At 51.5% G+C, this 21,288-nt stretch overlaps 1 protein-coding gene across 4 annotated transcripts in view; it reads left to right on the top strand.

The window, feature by feature from the left end:
- Positions 1-21,288, top strand: part of LTBP2 (latent transforming growth factor beta binding protein 2) — a 100,119-nt gene that overhangs the window by 19,048 nt on the left and 59,783 nt on the right. For all 4 annotated transcript variants that reach the window (XM_074365239.1, XM_074365240.1, XM_074365241.1 and 1 more), the window contains exon 3: positions 2,110-2,356. In XM_074365239.1, coding sequence (XP_074221340.1) covers positions 2,110-2,356 — 247 coding nt within the window. The remainder of the gene's footprint in view (positions 1-2,109; positions 2,357-21,288) is intronic.

Consider the following 21,288-nt stretch of genomic DNA (forward strand, 5'->3'; position numbering starts at 1 on the left):
CTGGTGACGAAGGGCTTCCATGGTTCTGAGAACCCACCACTGGGCAGAGCTTCCTCCACATGGTAACCAGTCTTGCTATCTTTGTACCCTTGGCACCCAATCTGACCAAGAAAAGGTGCTCACTAAATGTGTGCAGAGGTATTAGCAAATAAGGCAGAACCAGAAGTAAATGAGTCATAGGACGGCACAGGGCTCGGCCTGAAAGATGTGGGGTCTTGGGTTTCTAGAGAGTGAAAGCCCTTATTGTTAAAGTCAGGGATGGGCCATTCTTGGGCCCAGGAGGGGAAGGACGGAAGCTAGACTGGTTTTGAAAGGCCATCTTAAAGGCAAGGACCAAGGTGGAAGTGAGATGGAGACCAGGAGAGGATGCGTGACCTTCCCCTCACCCATGCCAGGCTTGGCCAGCAGAGAGGTGTAGGTCCAAGAGGCTAGGAATGAGGCAGCATCTGTGGTCTGCATTGGAAACCACTCAGGCCTTCCCTTTTTACTCCCTGTCTGAGATAAACCAGGGCAGACACCTATCCTGGCAAACCTGCTTCCCCAGTGTTCTCTGGCCCTCATTTGGCTGCTAGGCTGGTCCCAGCAGACCACGTCTCCAGTGGTGATAATTGTGATGATAGGGGCTTGGCAGGCAGTTGAGGGGCTAACTCTGCCTGCACAGGTGGAGTGTCAGCCAGGTGATAGGCCAAAATCCTGCCATGGTGGCAGTTTATTGTTTGGGTACGTGTTTAGGGTTACAATTCTCTGACATGATCTGTTCATCTGGAGTCTGGGAGTCTGCCACCACCACATCCTTGGAACCAGGCACTAAAGAAAATGCTCTGGCATTAGGATCCAGCTCATGGTTGGAATCCTACAGTGAGACCTGTCATTGCCCCACTCTCCCCTGAGTACGCAGGCTACCCTTGGTTGACATGATGCCCAATCTACTTACCCTTTGTGTCTCTGGTCGGCACCACCTCCTCCAGGAAGCCCTCTGTGATTTTCCCTTCTCCTTGCTGCAGCCTTGGTTAGAGGCTCTGGCTGACACTTATCACATGACTTATGTCCTGGCTTCTATGTGAGACAGTACACTTCTTGAGAGTGGGATGCTTTTTACCACAAGCCTCACATGTAGTGAGTGCTCAGTGAATATTCACTGAATGAATGCATGAGCTAGTAAACATCCTCCCACAGTCTGAGACTGACTGGGCTTTGGGAGGGATGGGATCCTGAGATCTCCACCACCAAAGCCAACCTGTGATGTGCAGCTTCCCACACAAGGGTGCATTAGGTGGCTGACTTGAAGCCAACAGATCCCTTTTGTTTTATTATCAGCTCCAGGCCAAGGTTCAGAGATGGTTGAGCCTTGCTGGGAGGCAGTGGGGTGGAAAGAGCCTGAGCTTTTCAGTCAAACAGACCTGGATTTGAATCCTTGATCCACCATTGACCCCAGGCATGTCTTTTAACCTCTCTGAGCTTCAGAGGCATTGAGATGAGAATCATAATCACATTTGCTCCATAGGATTGTTTTAGGCTTGAATGAGACAGTGTATGCAAATCGTAGTGCCTGGCATATTGTAAGTACTGAATAGATATTAGCTGCCGTAATAAAAACAATAATGATTGTGTCATTGGTAGGCATATGTTAGGAGCTAAGGAGGCAAAGAAGTGTAAGGGACAGTCACTACACTTGGAGGTGCTGACCATATTAGCTAGGGAGCTGAAACACAGACATAAAAAACCCATCATGCTGATGATGGCATAGCGAGTACGCCTGCTGTGCATGGTGAGGGCTCCTAGTTGTTCAGGGGAGGGAGCAGCTGCTGGAGACAGGTCATCAGGGATGGGGAGGGGGGCTTGAGGGAACAGTAGGACTTAGGTAAGTGGAGAGGAGTGGGAAAGAGTTCCAGGGAGGGGACATAGCACACACAAAGGCAGAGAGAAGAGGAAGCCATAACAGCAAGCCAGGTCCTCAGCGGGACAGACAAACAAAAAGGGAGCCTTCGAGTGGATGCATAACGTGATGTCAGGGAGTTTTGCTGGGAATGCTGGTGGGATTGGTCACTCAGCCTCTGATTGCTCATCTGATGCTGACAGGCGAACCCCACCATCTCCCTGTCTCCCCAGCCGTGTGTCAGCCGCCCTGCCAGAACAGGGGCTCCTGCAGCCGGCCCCAGCTCTGCGTGTGCCGCTCCGGCTTCCGAGGAGCCCGCTGCGAAGAGGTCATTCCTGAGGAGGAATTCGACCCCCAGAACGCCAGGCCGGCACCCCGACGCTCAGCTGAGGGGTCCCCCAACCTGCGCAGGAGCAGTGTGGCCAGAGAAAGCACCATGCCCAGAACACGGCCACCAGTGCCACAGCCGGCGGCGGCCAGGTAAGTCCCCTCCTCAGTGGGACCTTGGGTCTGGGGTGCAGCCTCTCTAGAGGGGTTTCTTCCTTAGGCCTATTTGGTGAAGACCTTGGTGGAGAAGGCCAGAAGGTCCTTCCTTCCAGGGACGGCAAGCAGTGGAGCAGGTGCTGGGGTTGGCACAGGCTCTGGCGGGCTGGGGTGCACAGCAGAGGTGGAAAGTCCTGGGAGAAAGCGGAGGAGGGCACATACCTGGAATCAGGCTCTCTTGCTCCATATCCTGGTGTTGTCACTTCCTAGGTGGGTGACCTTGGGCAAGTGACTTATCTCTCTGATTCCTCATCAGTAAGGTGAGGACAATGATGACAGTCATACTCACAGAACTGTTGCAAGAATGCAAGAATTAGATTAGTTACTATGAGGAAAGCGCTTAGAGCAGTGCGTGGCACACGGTAAACTCTATAAGTGTTTATCCTCTTCCTTCTCTGCCTGTGGTCCCTGTGATGCAGGAAAGACTCCTCTGCCAGAAAAGACCCCTTCAGTTCACTCACTACTAGCACTAACCTCTCTCCTTGGAAGGGCAAGAAGGCATATGGGGGCAGAGGGTAGGAAAGGAAGTGGGAAGTGGGGTGTTCACAGGCAGGATTCCCCAGCCTGCTTGCCAGCAAACCTGGCTAGACTTTTTCCTCACTCAGGACAAGAAATCTGAACTTTGTAAACTGGTCCATTTCTAGGGGCTGTGTTTTCCTTTTGATTTTTCACGTTAGTTTTTCCATTTGCTTCCTACTTAGGAAGTTCTTTATGAAATGTTTGAACTTTGTCTTGCTGAACTCAGGGGAAAAAGGATTTGCTCTCCTGGATGAGGCTGGGGGAACCAGGGAAATAAGGCTGACCTCGAGGTCAGATTCCCAGAGGGAGAGCTCAGGAGAGAAAGGAAAGGAGCTTGAGGTCGTCCAGCAACTCCAAAGGGGAAGAGGTGAGGTCGGGACAAGAGCAGACCAAGGTCTTGGTAAGGTGGTTTCCAGGGCCCGGACCACGCAAGCAGGTGCTTTCCAAGGGCAGCCAGGATCAGAGAAAGCAGAAGGATGAATTCGGGTCAAGGCCTAGGAGCTCTAAGGTCAAAACCAGAAGAGCCAAACCCTTTGGCCAAGGCCTTGGGATGCTGGGGCAGAGAGAGGGGCAGAATTAAGGGCCAGGTGGACAATGCGGGGGCTAGGCGAACTGCCTGTGATTGGCTGTGAGCAGGTGGACCGGACCTGAGACTTGTTCTGATTGGTCTTGGAAGTGGGTAGGCCTGTTGAGAAGGCACCTGGAGACGCCCCAGAGGTGGCAGCTCCAGGGCCAGCCTGGGGCAAGGTGGGAGCAGAGCCCTTCCAGCCTGGCTTTCCCCCTGCAAGCTCTTTCTTGGCTTGTGGGATACATTCATCTTACAGTGTATTTATCCTCTGTGTGCGTGCACAAGTGAGTGCTGGGGTGGTTGCTTGGCAGGTCATCCTGTCCTTTGCACCCTTGAGTAGAGCTGTTTACATCCCCTGCCCCATCTTCTTAGCCTATCCCGCTCCCGCTATTCTTCAAGGCCCAGGCCCACTTCTTCCAAACCACGCCCTCCATCACTTCCACCAAGCTATGACCGCCTGCAATGCACACTTGGCACACATCCCTGTGGGTCTGTGCCCCGCGCCTGCAATCAGACTGTGTGGCCTGCGCCCTGGAAGGCAGCAACTCCTTTTCATACAATGTGGATTTCCCCACAGCTCCTCCTGCAGTCCTAGATTGAAGAAAGTGCTCAAACTGCATTGCTTTCTGTTACTTGGTCCCAACTGAAGAGTTACCCAACAAAGGGCCCACGTGGTCCTGGACCGTCATCCCATACCTGGAGCCAAGGGCACCCCCGCCAATGCTGCACAGAGGAGAGGAGGTGAGGCTCCATGTCCCCAGTGCTGCACTTTCCACTCTGCCTCAGGGCCGTCTGTGCATATTCTCACTGGACCAGGAGCTCCCTGAGAGCAGGGACTACTGCGTCCTACTTTTTCTTGAACGTGTCCCTGGTGCCTAACACTGTGCCTGGCATCCTGGAGGTGCTCAATCCACACAAATTGAATGAATAAATGGATGAGACTCAATGCTAGGCAGAGAAGGAAGCTGGGAGGAAGAGAGGAGTTATGTGAGGCTTCGGGCCCCCAGGGAAGGCTTCACGTGTGCAAGAAGCAATGGAGGACAAAGGCCCAGGGTGAGGTCTCCGGCCCACAGCAGGGCTGTCCTCTTTGAGCTTCACAGGCTCCCTGGCCAGGGGCTACTGTGATGTTTTTAATGAGCTGCAGCCTCCAGGCCAGCCCAGCCTCTCTCTCTCTCTGCCCTGGCGCCTCAGTGCCATGAAATCTGGGAAAGTCCGAGCGGCCCTCAGTCGGCCCAGCTGTGTTTTGCTTTGGGAGGCCAAATCCTGCTTGCCTGGTGGTGTCAGACATTTCCTGTGAGCTTGGCCAGCTTTCCCAAGCAGCCACTGGCCTCTCTCCTGATGGCAAGTTGGACAGGCCCTTGGTGTCCAGATAAAGGGAGTGACATTATGCAGAGGGCATTCTAGGAGCAAAAGGAGGGTGCAAAGTGTCCAGGGAGGGGAGACACGGCAGGGACTGGTGATGGCCAGAGGCCACCTTCAGGAGAGCACTCAACAGAGGCCAAGAGACTTGTGTCTCAGAAGGAAGACAAGAGGGAGGAGCCAGAAGAGTCTCAGGCAGGAGGCAGCAAGCCCTACAGTGAGCCAGATGTGGAATGATGTTGTCCAGCTGTGGCCTGGGCTGGCTGCAGGGTCCTGGAGACTGCCTCTGAGCCCCAGGTCCAGGCTTCTTCCCCAAACTTGGCAGAGAGCCTCTCCACCTGGGGAGCAAGAGGCAGGCAGCTGGGGAAGGGCCATGAGGGACTAGGGGAGGAGGAGGTTACAACAACCAAGGACCAGCAGGCCTTGGAAAACAGTGCTTTACACATATGCTTCTCAGACTGCAAGGAGCATGTGAATCACCTGGGGGCTGATTGCAGGTCAGCATGCAGCTCCTGATTTGGCAGGTCTGGGGTGAGCATCTCTAACACGGGCTCAGCTGATGCTGATGCTGCTGGTCCATGGACCACCCCTTGAGGAGTGAGGGTCTGAGCTCGGGCTTTGGATTCAGATAATCCTGGGTTCCAATTCTGGACTTAGAGGCAAATGCCCTAACCTCTCTGAGTCAACAGTCTCCACCTGATAGTATTGCAGAGCAGATGAAATAGACCATGAGACCATGTGATTAGAACACTTAGTATGGCGCCAGGTACGGCTTAGTGCTCAATACATGTTAGCCATCAGTGGGCTGGTTCTCTTTGCCATGGGGACTTGGGTGGAGAGGAGGCATAGGGGCTTGGGTGCCAAAAAGCAGACAAAAAACTGTGGTCCCTCTGTGTGTGTGTGTGTGTGTGTGTGTGCGCGCGCGCGCGTGTGTGTGTGCGTATGCACACCTGCTCTGAAGTCAGAGCCCAGACCCAGCCTCAGGGAAGGTGTGATCCAGCAATAGCACTAGGAGTGGTTTTTGGCTGGTTTGGCTGTTCCACCAAGACCATCCCACAAGCCCTAAAGGAGACAGCATAAGGGGAGGTATCAGGACATTTCTCAGAACTGGGGGGACCTCCTTGGGTCAGGACCTAGAGGCAGGGCCCTGGGGACATCCTCAGTGGGTTTGGTCGGCACTTGGGCAACAAGGGGCCTGGAAGACAGTGTTGAGCAGGACAAGTGAGGGTGGCAGGGGGCTACTGGAAGCTGTGGGCCCCATGGCGGTGGCTCTTCCCCAGGCTGTTCCCCCAGAGGGCAGCTGGGGTCAGCCTTCTTTTTACCATCCCAGTCAGTCTCTCCCTCTCCTGGATCTCCTCCCCTCTGTACACTCCACCTCTTTGCCACTGTATTCATTTTCTATGGCTTCCATTACAAATTGCCACAAATTTAGCCACTTAAAACAATGCACGTGTATTATCCTACAGTTCTTTAGGTCAAACAACTGGCACGGGTCTCACTGGGCTGAAGTCAAGGTGTCAGCAGGGCTGAGTTCCCGGAGGCTCCAGGGAGAATCTCTTTTCTTGCTCATTCAAGTTGTTTGTTGGCAGAATTCACTTCCTTGCAGCTGTAGGACTGAAGTCCTTGCTTCCTTGCTGGCTGTCACCTGAGGGCCATTCCATATAGAAGCCGCCCACATTCCTTGCTTGTGGCCACCTTCCCATTGTCAAAGCCAGCGACAGCAGGTGAAATCTTTGTGTGTTAACTCTCCCCTCTGCCTCCCTCTACAGCTGAATCTGTCACTGACTCTTCTGCCTTCTTCGACTTTTAAGGGCCAGTATGATTACATGCCCTGTTTCCCCCGATAATCCAGGACACTCTCCCTATTTTAGGGTCAGCTGATTAGCAACCTTAATTCCATCTGCAATCTTAATTTCCTTTTGCCATTTAATGTAACATATTGAAAGGCGTTAACACCAGGAAACAAAGATCATGGGGCCAACTACACCCATACACTGCAGCCCATTCCAGCTAGGACCCTCCATCTGAAGTATAACAGCTCCGCTTACGAAAGGCAGCCCTCCATGAATGATCTGGCCCCCAAACCTTTCTGACGTCTCCAACATCAGCTCTCACCCCTCATTCACTGTGCCTCTGCCACACCAGCCGACTTGTTTTACCTCAAACATGCCAGAGACACCCCACTCCAGGGCCTTTGCCCTTGGTATCTCCCTCCCTGGAACAATGTGTTTGCTTCCTAGGTCTGCTGTAACAAATGACCACAAACAGAATGGTTGAAAGCAAGCAGAAATGCATCTTCTCACAGTTCAGGAGGGCAGATGCCCAAAATTAAAGCCTTAGTAGGGTTGTTCCTTCTGGAAACCCTGAGGGAAGGTCTGTTCCATGCCTCTCCCCTAGCATCTGAAGGCTCCTGGCAATCCTTGGTGTCCCTTTGCTAGTAGCTGCATCACCCTAATCTCTGCCTCTGCCATCACATGGCTTCCTTTTGTGTGCCTGTTTGTGCATGTGTGTGTGTGTGTGTGTTTGTGTGTGTTATATTCTTCTTATAAGGACACTGGTCATTGGATTTAAGGTCCACCATAATTCAGTATAATCTCATCTAACCCTAACTAATTACATCTGCAAAGACCCTATGTCCAAATAAGGTCACATTCACGGATTGGCGGTTAGGACTTCTATGTATCTTGGGGGACACAATTCAACCTACATCAAACCCTCTTCCCAGATATGCACATGGATCCTTCCTTCCCCTTCCAGGTCTTTTCTTTTCAGTGGGGCTCCCATGTTCACCTGATTTTAAACTACACACCTCCTAACACTCCCTACCCCTTGCCTAGCTGTTTTTCTCCATAGCACGTATATCGCTCATTTATTTGACTTTCTTTCTCACCTCAGTAAAATGTCAGGCCTAGGAGGACCACGTTTTATCTGTTTTCTCTGCTCCAGCACCCCCAACACAACTGGCACAGAGCAGAGTGGACCAGTCAGCTCGGCTCTCCCCCCGCAGTCTCTCCTTCACATCTCCCAGCTCCTGCAGCGGGTTCCCGTGTAGTCTACTGATGAGGCCCAGCAGTGAGGCCACTCAGGGGTGTGTCCACTCCCACAGCCCTGGCTGGGGGTGCCAGGCGTTTCGGGGCTTTTGTCTGTGGGGAGAGGGAGGAAGGGCAGGGGCACTAGTGCCGCTGTCAGGAGCACACGTGGCCGTGGGTGCCTGCTTGCGGCAGGGCGTAGAACTTGCCGCCTCAGAGCAGAATCCTGGCATCATTGTGCCCCACGTCTCCACTAGGGCCCTCGTGGCACTTCCTGACACGTGACCTTTAACCTGCTGAGAGTGAGCCCACAGGTTTCCCACAGGAGTGCTGCCTTCCTTCACCCCCAGGTCTTGCCAGGCCTCTGTTGGGGGTGCGGGGACTCTGCCCCCACAGGTGATCTCTGCCAGTCTAGGGGAGCAGAGCAACCCCTCAGGAGACCACTGCCCCAGAAGCTGCTACAGGGGGCACCCAGGCATCCCTCCTGTCAGAATGGCAAGGGATTTTCCCAGGAGATCGGCGATCTAGAATCAAACCAGGTACCTGAGGAGAGGGCAGCAGGTGTAAGGAGGCAACCCTGGTGTGTGTGCCGGGAAAGCACTGGACTTTGGAGTCAGGCAGCACCCTCACAAACTAGTTATGCAAGTCACTTCACCTCACTGCAACTCAGACTCTTTGAAGTGGGAAAATTGATGCCTGTCTCATAGGGTGGTTGAGATAATTCATTGAAATAATGCATGTAGAGGGATTAGTGGGGTGTCTGGCACACAGTGGCTCCAAAAACTGTGAAATCTCTTAGGGTACCTACCTACTCCCCATGCCTGTGACAAACCAGTGAGACACTCTGTTTGCCAGGAGGGGTTTTTCTCCAACCCACTGTCTAGTTTCTAGGTGGGGAAACTGAGGCAAGACAAAGGTTGGCAACAAAGGTTGTGGGCCTGTCCTGGGAACCCAGGAGATCCTGACACTGGGCAAGTCTGAAGGCTCATCGGGGTCCTCTGAGCCCAGCTCCAGCTGCCGCCAACTCCATCCCACTCCATTCCTCTGCTCTGGGCTTCAGCATGCTGCCACGTGCCTCTGCTCTCTCCTCTGGGCAAAGTGACCCCTGTTTGTCCTCTTTCCTCCTCTTTCTAGTCCCTTGGACCCAAGACTGTTCTCCAGTACACCTGGAATCTGACCAGAGGCCAACTCGAGCTAGGAAAACTTGGAAGAGTCCCTTGTCCTCCCTGAGCCTCAGTTTCCATATTTGTAAATCAAAGTGACAAGTAGGTCTTCTCTGAGGTCAAGAATTAATGGTCTCAGACTCTGGCCTCCAGCTTGGTCATTTTCCATCACTGATGGTGAACTATGCTTACTCTCCTCTTTACTCATTTCCAAGGTCATGACAAGGACACGTGATGCCTTTCACAGGGGCAGACCTTGGCTCTCCCTGACAGTGAGCCTCAAGTCCTCCTTGGCAAGGCTGAGTTAATCAGTCTGCATCTTTTGCGCTGCATCATCTGCTTCCTCAGGGCCACTGAGTGGTGCCTCTCTGCTGGGTTGACTCAACCCCACAAATCTGACTGAGTCAAGATTTTGGGACCTCCAGGGGATGAATACCTTCCTTCTCTTTCTTTTCTTTCTTTTTTTATTCCTTTTATTTCCTGACTTGTTTTTATAACTCTGAGCCCCAAGCTTGCCCCCTGGGGTTTTTCTGGAATTCCCCAACCCTTAGGACTTTGGCTATACTATTTTGAAAAGACTTAGAGTCAGGATGCCCAAATTTGCTTCCAGGCTGGGCCACTCACTAGACTTGTGGCCTTGGGCAAGCCACTTAACTTCATTAAGCCTTAATGTCTCTATCTGTGAAACAGGAAGGATCATTCTTCCCTCACAGGGAGGTTGTCAGGATGAACTAAAACAATGTAGGTGGAAGATTGCTTTCTGAACTGTAATTGGGCCTTGTAAATGCTGGTTCTTGCTGGTATTTAGCAGTCCTGACAGTGGGCTGGAGTGCTTATTTATGCCTCCTACACATGCCTGGGTCACTTTCAGGAGCAGCTCCACCCTGAGGCCCTCCCTGACCGCCTTTTAAGGCTTTTAAATATAAGGTTAGCCTTAGCCACTGGACATACCACCAGGGGATGTGCTTCACATCATAGTCTCTGTGACAGGTACCCTATGGTTGTGCAGTGCACAACCTGTACAGCTGTATGTGGTGACCCTGAACCTGGCTCTTTCCCAGGAGGAGGATGTCTCCTATTTTCCTATTATTTAATATTGTAAACCCCTAATTTGAGAGTCCCTTCATCTGGTTCACTTTTTTATTTCCACAGTGCTTTTTTATTTTCCACTTTCTGACATAACATCTAATTTACTTATTATGTTTATTGTGTATTATCTGTTTTTCCCCAACTACAGTGTGAGCTGCTCGAGGGCAGGGATCTTTGTTTTGTTTGCTGATATATCCCCCTCCCCCCACCCTCCACCCCCACCCCACCCCGCTCCTAGAACAGTGCCTGGCATACAATAAGTACTCAGTAAGTAAATAATTAGCTACTTAATGAACATCCCTGTCACCACGTATCCTCTGTTGCTGCCTGGAGCAAAGATAGCTGGTCTCGGATCCCTTCCCTTCTGAGCTGACACTCAGCTTATGCCCAGGCATGCTGTTACCAGGAAGGGGCTCTCCCAATCCTCCCAACAGGTGGGTACCTGCTTACCCTGTGCCCCTTGGCCTTAGGGATCTGGAGCCAGGGCAGGCTGAGGGCAATGATTCTCTTCTAAGGGTGATGAGAGAATGGCCAGAGCAGGGCTTAGCAGGCCCTTAGAAGTGCCAGGGGTCGGGCAGGGGCGGCGGCAGCTATAAAGGGATCTCCTCCCACTTTCTTCCATTTCTTGGGCCTTAGAAAAGTCCCATAAACCTTCTTCCCTAGGGCTGTGGGTTTGGAAGAGGGAGGGCTCAGAGGGGAGTAGTCAGAGGAGGTTGCTTACTCGTGGGCCTCCAGCCAGAACAAATGGAAGGGGTTTTATTTTCCCAAGTCTGAAGTCACAGAAGCCCTGCTGCTGCTTTTCAAAGAGAGTAAAAGAGACCTGTGTCTCAGCTGAGAACTTCCTTCATCACCCATGCCCTGTCTCCCCACTGCTTGCAGAGGGTTCTGAAAGTGTAAATGGGCCACATTAAGGTTTGTGCATGGTCCCTTGGCACTCAGCCCCTGCCGGTCCCACTCATCCCTGCCCTGCGGAAGCTGCTTGGGGTAATGAGGTGGGTCTGAAACACTTCATTTCCATTAAGGACAGGAGGGAGGCAGGCTGTGTGTGCTAGACCTTTGAGTCCCTGGACACAGAACCAGGAGATGTTGTTCCATCATAGTCTTTCTGACAGGTACTCTAAGAATTGTGTGGCACATGGCCTGTGCAGCTGTACGTGGTGACCCTGGACCTGGCTTCTCCCCAGGAGGGAAGTGTTTTCCATTTCCCCCACAAAGCATGTTCCTTCAAGGTAGTCCTCTCCAGGTTTCTCTGAAAAGGAGGTGGGCCTCTGGGCTTTGTAGAGTGTTAACATCCACCGCTCCAACCCACACAAATACCTGAGGGCCACAGGGCTCAGGGCTTGGTCAGGGCCATGGCTGGCCTTGGGGTACCTGTGTGTGAAAACAAAAAGACATAGGCTCTGGGTGGATGCGGTCTTGCTGTGCTTTCAGTCTTGGCTAAAGGGGCCCAACAGAGGTCCTGAGGAGGGTGGGTCCCATGTGCCTCCTTTCCGGGCAGCAGAGCCTGCGGCCTCCTCCTCCCGCCATGCTTGGCCCAGGGCAGACACGTCTGGGTTGATGAAGAGGCCACTGAGCTCAGGCCTCTCAGTGCTCAAGGGAGAAGGGGGCCCTGGGGCCTCAAAACACGTCTCCAGTTTCCCACCCCAGGCATGTGGGCAGATTCAAGGGAAATGGTGTCTGCTTCTTGCACACTTCTTCTTACCTTCCTTCCTCTCATATTGAAGCTTGAAGGTGGACATCTGGCCTGAAGTGGCCCGAGTCAGCCCCCAATCTCTGATGAAGCCTGCATGACTCCCTTTTCTAAGATTATCCCAGAGTTATGGATTATAGGGCCCTCCCCTGGGTTTGCTTCCAAGAGGGACTCCTTCCCAGCCCAGCCCTGGCCCCAGCCCTCTATAGAGCTCTAAGATAGGCAGTGTTCACCTCCTATTTGCCCAGAGCCTGCATCCAAATGATGGAGAAAGCTACAGAGCGTCTTCCCCTTCTAACTCTCCTTCATCATCATCACCACCCACAGGATTTATTGCACTGTGTTCTGTTCCAGGCAACAATGCCTGTCTAACAGTGCTAGATGCTCTACCCTCCTCTCCTGGTTCTCCCCAGGGAAGTAAATGTTGCATAAATATCTCTTGGCCAATTGTGTAGAGTCTGACAAAGAGGGTAAAGAGATGGATTTGCGTGCAGGTGCATTTGCCACTGGGGTAGGGGCAAGCACCTAGGTGCAGAGGGGCAGGGAGACTCCTAGCGCTCCCCTCAGCCCTGATCCCAGCCTCACCCTGGGAGGGTGTCGAGCTTTGTGGTTACAGTGATACATGTTTGGGTTAGGATTGATGGGACTAAGATTGTGGTTGAGGTGGCATTCTAGTTCACGGTAAGGTGGTGGTTAGGGTAGGATTAGAGTATCACTTTAGTGTGGTATTAGAATGAGGCTTCAACCTTAGCGTTGTGGTTAGGGTTGGGCTAGTGTTATGCTGGAGTAGAATTTAAGACTTTGGATTTTTTGAGTGTGGTATGGTTGTGATTTTAACCTACCATTTATGGAGCCTTATTGAATCAGCTAGCCCTACTGTGCAAAGCACTTTATGGGCACCATCTCTTTTAGTACTGGGGCCCCTACAGCACAGTGGTTAAGAGCAGTGATCATGCGCTAGACCTCAGTTTCATCTGATTCTACTGCTCACCAGCTGTTTGATGTTGTCTCTTCACCTCCATTAGTCAAAGGGGATAAAGTGCTGAGTCACATAACTAAGTGCTCAATACTTGATCGTTGAGACTCCTTCTTATTGGTATCAGTCAGGATTCCAGCAGGAAACAGATGGCACGCTCAATGAGAACAGTTTGACAAACGGTCTATTTGCAAAGATATGGACACGGTCAGAAGAAACAACAAGGGAAGCAGAGTGTCCTGGGGGTAACTATGCAGGGAATCTCTTAGCCCTGCAGATCTAAGGGGCAAGGGGTCAGATGTTACTGGGACCCAGAGTAGCTCCAGCCACAGGAGAGGGCCACAACAGGGCTGTGGCCTTCAGGAAAGGAATAGAGCCACCACCCGCCCACAGTGGCCCATCAGGAGGGAGCTGGAGGATGAATACCTCCGCTCCCTCATCTGTCCTCTGCCCTCTTGCTGGGGTCCCACGTGGGCAGAACAGGACTCAAAAGTAGAGGATGAAGGAGCCTCCCAGGGCCCAGAGTTGGGTGGAGAGAGGCCCACAGGGGCAAGTAGAATGTCTTCAGCACCTTAACCAGTCCTCACAATGACCCTATGAAGAGGATTCTCTAAGAGGTGGAAACTGACATGAAGGGCCATTCCAGCCCAGCTCCACTCAAGACTCTGGAATCCTTGCTCATAGCCAGTTTACTGAACAGCTCTGAGAGCAGGAAGGCTTAGGCAAGTGCAGAGCAGCAAGCTTGGTGTGGGAGCTGACGGGGACCAGGTCAGGCAAGACATCTGGGATCTTTTCAGAAAAATCTAGAAAGATGTCAAGAGCCTGGAGTGGCATCCCCCATGCCCAGGCCTCCTATGGGGAGGCCAGGGAGCTTATTGGGCTCCCATTAAAACAATAATTTATGCAGTTTCCAGCATCTGACTTAAAAAAAAATAGTCGCAACAAACATTTCAAGCTTATGGCTGTACTCATAGCATTTAACTGACCTAAGTCCCCTAGGACTTTTGTTTGAAAGGAAAGGTTAGGGAGAGATGAAGCCAGAAGGGAACAGAAAGACAGTCATGTTCTTTTTCAGATGCCCCGGGGGAATGTTCATCCCATCCGGTGGCTGCTTTGTATGGAACTTGTGGCTGCTCAGTGAACACTGCCCTCTGGAGTGGGGTGTGTATATGTGTGTGTGTGTGTGTGTGTGTGTGTGTGTGTGTGTGTGTGTGTGTGTGTGTGTGTGTGTGTGTGTGTGTGTGTGTGTGTGTGTGTGTGTGTGTGTGTGAGACAGGGTGTGGGTGGAAAGCTGTGCTGAGAGAACATGCCTCAAAAATCATAATGGAGATTTTTTAGGCTCTGAATTCTCCTTTTGAGCTCAAGGTTTTCAAATATATATCAGGTTTCACCCCGGTCCAGAACATAGAGGAAGTTTCTGATTTATGGGTCCAGTAGTTTTTCCAGTTATGCAATCTGTAAATCTGCCATCAGTTAATTAATTTGCCACTGTCAGAAAAGGCACTGTCAGCTTCCCAGGTGAAAATCACTTTACCAAAGTAAAGTGCTATTATGATAACAGTAATAAAAAAGGGACTCTGAAATGTCTACTTGTTTCCACTTGTGGAATTAACTGAATCAGTGTCTCAGCATTCCTCCTCCAATCACTGGCATGCACACACGTGCACACGCACCCCCCACCTCTGGAGAGGGGCTAAGGAGGAAGGTTTAAGCCTTGCAGGGTAACTTTCCAGAAAAGGATTAGAAAGGGAAAATGGGTGAAATGCAAAGTCATCTGATGACTGTGGTTTTAAGACTGGCAGCTTGGGACCCAGAGGGGTGTGTCTGCGTGTCTGTCTGTCTGTCTGCAGATGACATAGTGAAGATTGCTAAATGATTTCCAATAACAAAATGTGAAAACACATAGTTCCTTTGTTAGCCACATAGCTGTGGTTTTGTGTCCGTGATTCATTGTGGAAGTGAGTAGTTGCGACAGGCATTTTGTGGGTTTTTTTTTTCTTCTTTTTTCTCCTAAAAAAATATTTGTGAAAGGTCTAAAATTCAAGGAAGTCCAGGGCTTTTTGAAAAGAAAAAAAAATCCCCATTCCTTGCAAAATGAAGATTGCAAAGCAAAACCTCTGGAGCTACCACATTTCTGCTTCCAGACAGCCGCCTACACCACAGTTTCCTCCCAGAGCCTCAGCCCTTCACCGCTACCTAACATGTCCACCCAAGTGTGCACCCAGCCAGCGAGGGTGGGGGCTACATCAGAGCCTCTTGAGGGAATCTGGTACTGTTCTGGGGGTATTCTCTTGAGACCCCAGCCAAGCCACACCCTTAGGGAACAAACTGATTCTACATTTCTTTCTTTTTCTTGAGGTTCTCGGGTCAAGGTCAGAGCCCCTACAGCAGGCAATAGCGTGTGAGGGAGGAATTGTGATGTAATTTTTGTCTTATGGTTAGATAAGTCTGGGTTTGAATCTCAGCTCTGCCACCTAACACTTATGTTGCCTAGAGCAAGTGATTTAGCCTCACGAACCTCAATGTTCTCATCTGTAAGATGGGGCTGCCCACCACTACCTTGTAGAAATGTCAGGAAGATTTACTAATATATGTAAATGCACCTGGCACCTTTTAGGTGTCCTATAAATGGCACCCACTCTTTGTCCCTAGACTCTGGGGTTACCTGAGTCTTTTCTTTACAGCAACAGTGGTAACTGGAAACTCTGAGAGTTCGCCCAGGCCACTCGTAAGGTGTTTCTGGTCCTGGTGAGGTTTCCTGTCGTAGCCAAGGGTGAACAGCAGGTTGGGGGATGTCATCCACCAAAGGTACAGAGCTCAGGCTTGTGACCCCACCCCAGGTGATAGTGGGCAGGTAAACAGCTGCTCTGTGCCTCAGTTTTCTCTTCTGTAAAAAGGGGGTGATAGTTCTTAGAGCATAGGATTACACTAATCAATTAGCTCCCAAGCATACAGAGCCTAATAAAATTTTTAAAATGAAGTGCCTGTAGCAGATGTCTGGCACATAATCAGTTGGTAGGTTTGGGCTGAATGAAAGCTTTTCAGGTTGGGCTCCCAGGTCTTTTAGAAATCTCCTTTTGTTTAGGGTCCTGGTGTAGAGTTCCAGGCCCTGGAAAAGCAGGCTGGCTACAGGCTACCAAGACTTTGGCCAGCCCCTGAGAAGTATATCCTTGACCCAGGTACCAGCTGCTTTTGTCTACAATGGACCTGTCCAGGCAGGTCCAGAAGTGGGGTAAACTCATCTGAAGTCAGTGGCCTGTGTTTGCTCTCTGATAAGGCAGGCCTGCTAAGCTCTCGGTGTGGGGGGTGCAGTGAGCAGCATATATGGACGGTTGAGGGTCCCAAAGACCACAGGCTTGGAACTCAGAGTTCAGGAGGTGGGCATCTCACAGCCAGTTTGGTGGTGGTGAGAAGTCCGTATACCAAGTTCTTCGTGGCTTTGGGAAGGGATCCTAGCTCAATCCCCCGCCTCCCCCTCCACTGATCTGTAGCACTTGCCAGGTCCCCGTAGGCCCTGACTCGTGTTTTCTTTCCCTTCACCTCTTCACCTCCCCAACCACTTCCTTTTTTCATGTGTTTCTTTGGAAATCACAAAACATGAGCTAGTTAGGGTGCGGTGGTGGGAGGTGCGTGATGAGCTTTGGAGTCCGACAGACCTGGTTCGAATTCTGGGTTTTGTCGTTCATGAGACATGTGAGCTAGGGCCAGAGACTTACCTTCTCCGCACTGCAGATGTCACACATGGGGAGAGTGAGACCCACCTCTCAGGGCACTGGGGACCTTTCTAAGCTGATGTTTGTTCCGTGCCTGGGGCTCAGTCAGCAGAGCTGTTACTTGACCCAGGTGGGTGTGTGTGGAGTCCTGGGGCTCCAGAAACTTCACCGGCTCACCCCTGCCACCCCCTGGGGATCATAAATGCCCTGAGAAGTCTTCTGGGAGGTGAGGGTGGGGAGGAGTGCGCTCTTGGTTAGGCTGTGTGGGTGGTAGGGGCTGGTAGGGACCCCGGGGGGGGGGAGATGCCTGTGATTGCCTTCCTAAAAGACCATTTTTAATCTTGTTCCTTCCTAGTAAAAACATCTTCCTTCAAGGCTTCCCTTTTATACATGAGATCCAAAGGATAAGACTCAGACTTTTGGCTCTACAGCACAGTCCCAAAGCATAACTTCAAGCCATGATATAGTAGAGAGGTTTAGAGAACAGGCTCAGGAACCAGATGCAGATGTAGGCCATCTGTGTTTGATCCCCAGCTCTGTTCATCATTAGCTGTGTGATCTTGGGCAAGTTACCTAGCTACTCTGTGCATCATCTGTAAAATGGGGATAATAATACTTCCTCCCTAATTTTAGTGATGATTAAACTAGTTAATACATACAAAATGCTTAGAATAGTACGTGGCACATAATAAACACTAGGTCGCTATTTGCTATTATTTATCATCATCCTTGGCCCCTCCCATTTTCCCTTTAACCAAACATTGGCCCCTCCCATTTTCCCTTTAACCAAACAGGCCTCCTTACCCTCCTTGAACACCATCACTAGCACATTTCTGGATCTGTCCCTTACTGCTCATGGTTCTCTCTGCCTTCAGTGGACTCTGCCCTCTCCACCCTTTCCTCTAGAACATCACACAACCTCTAGAAAGTCTTCCCCAGGCACCCAGACCCAGGCACCAGTCTAGGGAGGCCTGAAGCATCTTGGCCAGGCAGCTTACCTAGACATGAGACTCCTAGCAACTGCTGCTTTTCCACTGTTAGATGGTATGTACCACTCAAGTACAGGGTATTGTCCCAGGGCCTCTGTGCATGGGGGTGTGTGTGTTGCACCCCACACAAAGGTCAGGGTGTGAATGGGGCTAAAAATCTAGCCTGCATTTTGATCGCCCAGTCCTCGCACAGTGCCACATCCGCCTGAAGAGAGCAGAGCAACCTCTAAACTGGCTGCACTCGAGCCCCTTTTCTAATCCCCACAAAGGCACCAGGTATGCTAGCCCTCCCCCACCTCCCACCTCCATGCCTGAATCGTAAACTCTCAGAGGCTGGTGCTTTTCCCTCATTGCCCACATGGGTCCATACACCTTCTGAGGTGTTCATAAGGGCACCTTGGAACTGGTTAGATGATGAATTTGTGACTTCCAGGGTCCCCACGAGCTGACAAGTCTTCCTGGGGGAACCTGGAGCCAAAGGCTTCAGACTGCTGACTGCCCCCGGGCTGCCTGTGTGTGAGGCCCAGCCTGTGCTGGAGAGATGGGAGCCACAGAGGAGGTCAGAGTTCAATGTGATGACTGTCTGGGGGGCGGCAGCTGTGTGCCCAGAACTGTGATGTCTCCATGGAGGGTATAAAGAGGGTAAGATCTGGTCCCTCCTTCCTCCTCTGGGGGGTCTGTGTTTCTGGCCAAGCTGCAGCTCTTTTGGTGGTCCTGAAGGAGGCAAAGGAGCTCTTGGAGAGGCCCTTTCTTTATTCCCTTCTTGGTGGAAGAGATGGATTGCTGGGCAGTTTGACACTGGGGCAAAATGACACGTGTGTAGAAAATGAGGGACATTTCCTTGGGCCCTGGGCAGCCCGTCCAGGCACCTTCTTCTCCTTTCTTTGCCCCCTGAGGTGTCCCAGATGTGACCCCAGGAAGCTGAGCTTCCTATCCAGCTCCCTGGCCCATCCTGGAGAGAAAAAAGGGATACTGAGTCTCAAGGGGCAGGCGCTTGGCAGCCTGTGAGACAGGCTACTCAGTGGAAAAGCATTCTAATGACTGAGGCATGAGGGGTCTGGAGGGTGCAGGAGAGCGACGAGGCTCAGGGGGCTCTCTGGACCCTTGGGAGACTGAGGCAGTACTTATGTAAGGCTGCTACAGAGGCAGGAACTAGGCCTGAGGCCCAGGCTCAGTGTCTCCGGGATGTGCAAGGCTCTGCCAGCCTCCGCCTCTCATTTTCCTGCAAGGAAGCAGGGTGCTGTGTTCTCTCCCAAGCTGCTGGGCGAGCAGAACAGGGTGCAGTTCTGGGCAGCAGAGGCTCCCATGGGTTCTGACCCCTCCCCACCCCTCAGCCTGCCAGGACCATCCCCTGGAGTCTGTGTGCCTGAGCTCTTCTCAGACCTGGGTGTGGCCAAGAAAAAGCTAAAGGCACAGATCTCAGAGCAGGGGGATGTGACTCACAGGTGGCCAGGTGGGGCTGGGTGGGGGTCTTGGGCTGACCAGTGAGGCCAAAGGGGTCAGGCGAGTGGGCACAGAGGACCAGCAGTAGGAGAGGTCTTGACCCAGATGGGGGAGGCAAGCTCTCGGCCCTTTCGGGAGGGCACCAGGGAGTGAGGGTGCAGGGGTTGGCAATGCCGCATCCTGGGCCAGGCAGCAGGCAGGGGCTGGGTCTCTCAGAAGCCATGGGCCCAGAGCCCCACCCTGAACAGGAATGCCTGCTGCTTCCTTTCAGGCATGGGCAGAGACCAGCTCCGTGATTCCAGGGACGTGGTGCTCCTGCCTCTCCAGGGACTGCCATGTCACTGGGCAACCCTGGCTTTGTAGAAGTCTTTCCTCCTGCTGTGCTGGAACCTGGTCCCCTGTGACATGGGCCTGGGTCCAGGTCTTCTGGAAATTCATTCTCTTTCCTGCTACACCCTCCTGACATCTGATGATACATATTGCAGTGTGGGGGCAGGACAGAGAAGTTGAGGAGGGTGCAGATTCCCTCAGGCCAGGACAGTCAGGGAACCCAAGTGCCTGGGGATGAAGAATGCAGTGAGAGTAGGCAGGGGAACCTTCTAACTTCATGGCTACAAGCCAAGATAGACTTTAGGGGTTCAAATCCCAATCCCTCCATTTTCTATACTGGGCTGTTCAGTACGGTAGCCATCAGTTACAAAGAGCTATTTAAATTTAATTTAACATAGAACTCAGTCATATCACCTGCATTTCCAAGTGCTTAAGAGCCACAAGTGGCTAGTGGCTAATAGCTGGCACATTGGATAGCACAGACTAGAGAGCATTTCCCTCATCACAGAAAGTTCTATTGGACATTGAGATTCTAGATGAATGAACTTGGACAAGTTCCTTAACCTCTCTGTGCCTCAGTTTCCTTTTCTTATGGAGTTAATAACAGTACCTAGCCCCCAAGGTGATTGTGAAGATTAGATAACATAATGCAAATATAACAATTAATACAGGGGACGGTATAACTCAGTGGTAGAGTGCGTGCTTAGCATGCACGAGGTCCTGGGTTCAATCCCCAGTACCTCAATTAAAAATAATTAATAAAAATAATTAATAATTAATAATAAACTTAATTACCCCCTACAAAAAAAAGCAGTTAATACACAACACAGAATTAGTGCTCAATAAATGTTCATTATTATTGTCTAAGACAAGCGGGACAGAGTTCAAGTCCTCCCTTCCTTACAGTGGGAAGGGAACCCATCAACTTAGCACATAGGATAACAAGAGGCTGGGGATTGGTGGCTACTATTTTAGCCCAGCATGGGCCTCACCTGCTCGGCCCCCAAACAATATATTACCTAGAATCAGCAGGCTCCTGGCTCTGTGCCAAGGCCACAGTGTTCCCTCCTCTTCACCCTCCAGGGATGAGTGCCCACTTGTTCCCTGCCAGGGCAGGGCTGGTTTGCAGTGGGGGCTGGGGCATGAGGTCTGGAAACACTAGATCCCTGGGGGTTCAGCACAAGGGCCGTCTGACCATGCCTGGGCGTGAGACCTGTCTAGTCAATGAGGAGGAGAGAGGGAGCAGAGCTCTGCGAGGGCTTCTGCCTGCCTCGCCAGGACCCAGATTGTCAGGGGAGATTGAGCCACTCGGGAGGTGCCAGGGCATGTTCAACTGTAATGAGCTGCAGTCACAGCGAGTCCAGAAGCAGAGATGGAGTGAATGCCCTCCTGTCTTCAAGCTCTCCCTCGTCCCCTCCTACCTCTCTGACATCTCCACAGCCTCTTCCTCTGTCTGCCCCTCAAGCACTGTTGCTCCCCAGAGCTTCTCCTCTGCCCTTATTTATTCTCTCTTTATTCCTGTTTTTCCCAAAGTGTTTAGGTGTCAGAGCACCTGGAAGTCATAAGAAATACCAGAAACTATCAGTGTAATTAATTCCATGATTAGAGCTGGGAACAGTTTTATTAGCAGAAACTATGACAGTCGTCTGTGTGGGCAAAATAAAACCTGCTATAGGCACACGCATGTATCCCTGAAAAGAACAAGCCGTCAAGTGAAGGGATGAGCTGTTGCCACATTTTTCCATCAATATTCCTTTACTGCTTGTTCATTTGCTTTACCGTGTGTAAGCAGAAGAGCAGTAGCAAGTGCCAAAGGTTGGAGACAAATTTATGAGAGCAAAACCTAAAACTGAGACCAATTTGTTGATTAATGCATTTCCTCCTTTGAAACTGGAAAGTGTTAGCAGGGTTAACACCTCAGTCCAGCAGTGGAACTCTGAATAGTGGTTTGTTACTCATACTCTCCCCTGGTGATATCATCCCCGCAGCCCCTACCTCTCC

Source organism: Camelus bactrianus, chromosome 6 (assembly GCF_048773025.1).
Source record: "Camelus bactrianus isolate YW-2024 breed Bactrian camel chromosome 6, ASM4877302v1, whole genome shotgun sequence".
NCBI lineage: Eukaryota > Metazoa > Chordata > Mammalia > Artiodactyla > Camelidae > Camelus > Camelus bactrianus.